At 49.6% G+C, this 6,336-nt stretch overlaps 1 protein-coding gene across 1 annotated transcript in view; it reads left to right on the top strand.

Annotated features, from left to right (window-relative positions):
• Positions 1-343: 343 nt before the first annotated feature.
• PLA2G10 (phospholipase A2 group X) overlaps positions 344-6,336 on the top strand; it is a 17,582-nt gene continuing 11,589 nt past the window's right edge. Inside the window, exon 1 of the mRNA XM_082199956.1 lies at positions 344-516. Within this exon, the coding sequence (XP_082056082.1) occupies positions 453-516 (64 nt within the window). The 5' untranslated portion in view covers positions 344-452. The remainder of the gene's footprint in view (positions 517-6,336) is intronic.

The raw sequence follows: 6,336 nt of genomic DNA, 5'->3' as shown, positions 1-6,336 counted from the left end.
TGACAATAAGCTGTTCAGCAGTAGAAGGGTCTCCCTCAGAAGATGGTGGGTTCTCCATGGAGGTTTTTAAGCAGAGGTTGGATGGTCCTGTGTCTTGGACGGGGTGCCAACTTGAATAAAATATTTGGGGGGGGGGAGCAGGTAAGCCCCGCTCGCGTAATCGATTACATGATGCTGTGCACACACCCCATTTGAATAACAATGCCCAGCCACTTGGGACATTCCCGCCGCCCTCCGGCTCCGCCTCGCGGGCCGCCCCGTCGGACACGTGCAGGGCTGGTTGTGGGCGGGCGGGGAGAGGATATGGGTCCAGGCCGAGCCGGCGGCGGGAGGAGGCGGCAGTGCCAGCCACGTCGCTCGCGGCCAGCAGGAGCTGCAGCAGCGCCTCGACGGGACGCACGGCGGAGCGCGCCAGCCACCTGCCTCGACGCCTTCTCCGAGATCGCTGCTTGATGGGCCCGGCGGGGCGACGCCCGGCGCTGCTGTTGCTGTGCCTGCTGCTCCTGCTGCGGACGGGTGAGTGGGCAGGAAAACCGACGGGCTCCGGTGCCCCCTGGGCATATGCCCGCCTCGGGTGCCGGCAGATGCGCTGAGCGCCTTGGCTGGAGGCGCGCAAGCAAAGCCTCCAGGCTTTGCAGAGGCGCTCTCGAGCGTCCCGTCGGCTCCCAGGGCGATGCAGCCCGGCTCTCGGTCGGAATAGGTCCTTGGTGCAATCTTGGGTATAGGGAGCCCCCCACCCGGTCTGGAGCCCCGGAGAGCAGCTGCCTTTCGGTGTGCGTAAGACGGGGCTTGACGCACCGACGCCCTTATCTGCTAGAAGGCAGCTCCCACTTTCTCCATTTAATTCAGAACTAAGACCTGGGATCTTGACACTCACCTGTCACCATCCTCTGTCTGGCTCCGCCCAGCAGATTTGGAATGAAATGTCTCCACCACAGTTGCTGTTTCAAATTACTTTCTTTTGACCCCCAAGGGCTCGGGGGAAAAAGTATCTGTCAAAATCTTCAGTCATTTGGAAACTAGGAAGTTAAATTATAATAATAAAAAACACGGGGAGTACCTTTCATGCGGTTATATTTTGCAAAATGACAAAGAGCACACGTTCTTTAAATCTCGTTTTCTTAAAAAAATCCAAACTGGAACAAGTTTTCTTGGGTTTGCTGAACACCTTTTCAGCACTTCCTTCTCAAACTGTCCTTGTCAAACTATCTCCACCACAGCTTTTGTTTCAAATTACTTTCTCTTGACCCCCAAGGGCTCAGGAAAAAAAATATATGTCAAAATCTTCAGTCATTTGGAAACTAGGAAGTTTAATAATAATAATAATTAATAAACATTGGGGAGTACCTTTCATCCGGTAATATTTTGCAAAATTACGAAGGACACAACTTCTTTAAATCTCGTTTTCTTAAAAAAAAATCCAAACTAAAACAAGTTTTCTGGGGTTGCGGAAAACCTTTCCAGCACTTCCTTCTCAAATGCCTCCTTTTCCCCAAGGCACTTTTTCTGTGCACACTCAGTAAGCATAGCCCATGGAGACGATCCCCTGTCATCCTGGACCTTAGGCAGGTGTTTACTCTCTGAAAGGGAACAAATGAGGGCTCTAGGTACAAGGGGTGCATTGCTGAGCAAGAGAGAGGGGCAGAGCCCTTTTCATGGTAGGGTAAAAGATTTCCGCCTATTTTACTAGGCCTGCTATGTCATTTTCAAATATTCTGATTATTTCTATTTTTAATTAGATGATGATGATGATGGTGATTATTATTATTATTATTTACTTGATTGAGGGGTGCAACTGCCCCCCGGCTATGCCCATAATGTTATTGGTAGAGCACTTGCTTTGAGATGTTCTTGGGTTCAATCCTTGGCATATCCATACAGGGCTGGGGGAGTCCTTTTTGGAGAGATGCTGCCAGTCAGGGGAGTCAGCGGGATCAGGCAGCTCAATATATGGGGCAGGGAAAAGTCCGTAGCTTAGGGTTAAAACCCCAGAAAGTCCCAGGATCTCCAGCTTAAAGCATCTCAGGTATACAGAACAACAAACCCCTGTGTTGCAAACTTAACACAACAAACAACACAAGCAACACAAAGACCAGTATACTAGACAGCACTGTAGTTCTTATTACATGATTTAGTACAACAAAAACAAAATGTGTACACTTGTAAATTCTCTGATATATCTGAAAACAAATGAACACACGTCTGTCAATCTTTGAAAGTCCGTAGAAGTACAGTGGTACCTCAGGTTGAGTACTTAATTTGCTCCAGAGGTCCATACTTAACCTTGAAACTGTTCTTAACCTGAAGCACTACTTTAGCTAATGGGGCCTCCCGCTGCTGCCGCGCCGCCGGAGCACGATTTCTGTTCTCATCCTGAAGCAAAGTTCTTAACCTGAGGTACTATTTCTGGGTTAGCGGAGTCTGTAACCTGAAGCGTATGTAACCTGAGGTACCACTGTATAATGAGTCTATGGTTGAAAGAAAGTAATAGATGCTACCCTGTGGGATAAGCGGTAAAACTTTTTAGTCGTTACATATCCTTATGACCACTGCTCCTTGTGCATTTTCCTAATCTCTGTGTTGTGCTGAAGAAGATTCCAGCGAAAAAGTCAGATTATCCGGGATAATTCACTTACTACTTCGGCACCAGAGTTTTACCGCTTAGCCCACAGGATGTCATCTATTACTTTGTTCCAACCATAGAATCATTATACTTCTGTGGACTTTCAAAGATTGACAGACGTGTGTTCATTTGTTTTCAGATATATTAGAGAATTTACAAGTGTACACATTTTGTTTTTGTTGTACTAAATCATGTATATTATGTAATAAGAACTACAGCCCTGTCTAGTATACTGGTCTTTGTGTTGCTTGTGTTGTTTGTTGTGTAAAGAAGAAGAAGAAGAGTTTGGATTTGATATCCCGCTTTATCACTATCCGAAGGAGTCTCAAAGCGGCTAACATTCTCCTTTCCCTTCCTCCCCTACAACAAACACTCTGTGAGGCGAGTGGGGCTGAGAGACTTCACAGAAGTGTGACTAGCCCAAGGTCACCCAGCAGCTGCATGTGGAGGAGCGGGGAAGCAAACCCGGTTCCCCAGATTACGAGTCCACCACTCTGAACCACTGCACCACACTCAGGTAGCAGGTAGTGGAGGAAAAACCTCTTACTGAGCCCAGGTGAGCTGCTGCCTGCCAGAGCTGGCACTGCTGGAGCTAAAGGGGCAAGTACTTTGACTTGGGAAAAGCAGCGGATACCAGTGGGACCCTTCGCTGGTGCTGAGCACTTGCCTTCATGCAGAAGGTTCTGGTCTCAATCCCCAGCATCTCTGGTTAAAAGGATGAGTAGCAAGTCATGGGGAAAACTGAGGCCCTGGAGAGCTGCTGTCAGTCAGAGTTGACAGTCAGAACAGTCAGACAGTCAGACAGTCAGAACTCCTGTCAGAGTTGACAGGACTAGGTGGGCCAACATTGATTCTAGGTAAGGCTGCTTCTGTGTGTAAGGATGTGTCCGCAGTTCAGTGGTAGTGAATCTGCCTTGCAAGGTCCAACTCCCAGTGGCATCTCCGGGTTCGGCTGAGAAAGGATCCCTGCCTGAAATACGAAAGAGCTGCTGCTGGCCAGTGTTGACAATGGTGGGTTAGATGGACCAACAGCCCAACTAACTCAGCATAAGGCAGATTCCCTGTTCCTGATTCTGCCAAAGGGCAATGTCAGGGACTGGCAGGACACAGATGATGATGGGGATGATTTTATTTATATCCCATGCCCATCTGATGAGTGTGCACCGGGGGGAAGGAGAGTAATTTGTGGGGGCCTGCACTAGCCAGGAGGCAAGAGGCAGAGGCAGGGGGAGCTTCAGAGCGGTGCCTCCCCTTCCTCTCCTGCACCACTGTCTCCCAGAACCAGGAGGGGTGTGAAACGAGATGAGCAGAGGCAACTTCCATGCAGGCGCAGTCTCCAGCTGTGTGCGTGCAGCCCGTTTTCCAGGTCATGTGGCCAGCATGACTCAACCGCTTCTGGCTCAATGGAACCCTGTGATGGAAACCAGAGTGCACAGGAACACTGTTTACCTTCCCGCCAGAGTGGTGCCTATTTATCTACTTGCACTGGCATGCTCTCGAACTGCTAGGTTGGCAGGAGCTGGGACAGAGCAACGGGAGCTCACCCTGTTGCAGGGATTCAAACCACCAACCTTCCGATCGGCAAGCCCAAGAGCATGGGTAGGCAAACTAAGGCCCGGGGCCCGGATCCGGCCCAATTGCCTTCTAAATCCGGCCCGTGGATGGTCCAGGAATCAGCATGTTTTTACATGAGTAGAATGTGCCCTTTTATTTAAAATGCATCTCTGGGTTATTTGTGGGGCCTGCTTGGTGCTTTTACACAAGTAGAATGTGTGCTTTTATTTAAAATGCATCTCTGGGTTATTTGTAGGGCATAGGAATTCATTTAGCAATGCAGCAGCGCTAAGGACAGCAGAATCACCTTTCTGGATGAGACCAGCTGGGATCCACCACACTGCAACCACCCCCTTAGTCGTACAGGAGCATTTTGGCCGGCCGGATGCTGGCAGCGGCTATGACTCCAAAGCTAATGATAATAAATTGGGAATAATAATAATAATAATAATAATTTATTATTTATTCCCCAGCCACTCTGGGCGGCTTCCAAAAAAATATTAAAATACTGTAATACATCAAACATTAAAAGCTTCCCTAAACAGGGCTGCCTTCAGATGTCTTCTAAAAGTCTGGTAGTAATTGTTCTCTTTGACATCTGATGGGAGGGCGTTCCACAGGGCGGGTGCCACTACCAAGAAGGCCCTCTGCCTGGTTCCCTGTAACTTGGCTTCTCGCAGTGATGGAACCGGCAGAAGGCCCTCGGAGCTGGACCTCAGTGTCTGGGTAGAACGATGGGGGTGGAGATGCTTCTTCAGGTATGCTGGGCCGAGGCTGTTTAGGTCTTTAAAGGTCAGCATCAACACTTTGAATTGTGCTCGGAAACGTACTGGGAAAGAAGCAGATCAGAGGAAGAAGCTGTTTTAAAAAAGGAATGGCTGTAAAAGGAAAAGGGAGGAGGAGGGATGAAATAAATGGACAGTTTGCAGGGACATGGGGTACAGGGATGCTGTCAGTGATGGGATCTGGGCCCTTCTGTATGCAAAGCAGGTGCTAAACTACAACACCTCTTGCCCGGTCTGCCCCTCTGTTCTGTCGCCCGGCAGCTGGGCTGGCAAGGTGGTCTAGCTACCCTGTGGGTTAGAGTGTCGTTCGTGGCAGACGGTCCGGCATCCGGCTGCTTCGCAAACCAGCTTTGATGGCGTCATGGAAAGACGGGAGCCAGGATCTTGACGGAGAGCATTGCTCTTTTTTCCCTGTTTGCCTTTCACCCTGTTGCCTTCGCCAGCAGTGTACAAAGGGTGGTGCTTCGCCTCTTTTGTTGACCCAACAGTCTATGCCTAGCAAACAAATGCAGATAGGAAAAGCGAGAAGGAAATGAAGCAATTCATCAGCCAGAAATGGAATCAGGCTCTCCCAAGACTCCTGACAGAGGGTGCGAATTCTCTAGGTGCCTGGCCCAACGGCAATCTGACTGACTGGGCTCCCCAAAAGCTTGCTTGCTTATTTATTTATTAATTATATTTGCATCTCACTTTTCTTCCTTGGAACTCAAGGCGTCACACACAGTTATTCCTCCCCCCCCTCCATTTTATTTGAGGCAGGTTATTTTGCCCTCACAACAGCCCTGTGAGGTAGGTCCAGCTGAGAGACAGTGAACTTCATGGCTGAGTGGGGACCTGAATCCCGGCCTCCCAGGACCTAGCCTGACAATCTAACCACTACCCCATGCTGCCTTCCCTGAGGAGCTTTCAAGAGGTCCTACACAGTGGCGTAGCGTGGGGGGTGCAGGGGGGGCCGGCCGCACCGGCCACAACATCTGGGGGTTTGGGTTAGGGTGTGCAAATCCACGGGTTAGGAGGCTCAAATCCACGGGTTAGGGGGCACAAATTACTTGCCTTGCCCCGGGTGCTGACAACCCACGCTACGCCACTGGTCCTACATGCACCCAGTAGTTTTTGGACTCTCTTTCTGTGAAGCGCAATGCCATCCTCCCTGTGCCACATGACAAATACCTAGCAGTGTGGTGACTTGTGACCATTGGGACTGGGGGTGGAATTCAGGGAGTCCAACAGTAGGTGGCACTGGAGATTATGATGATGATGATGATGATAATTTTAATTTATACCCCGCTTTCCCTGGCCAGAGCCAGGCTCAGGGCGGCTAACACCAGTAAAATTACAGTAAAAACATAATAGGAAAAAACAAACCAATTTAAA

Source organism: Podarcis vaucheri (assembly GCF_965113315.1).
Source record: "Podarcis vaucheri genome assembly, chromosome: 14".
NCBI lineage: Eukaryota > Metazoa > Chordata > Lepidosauria > Squamata > Lacertidae > Podarcis > Podarcis vaucheri.
This window is presented reverse-complemented; position numbering and strand designations above follow the sequence as displayed.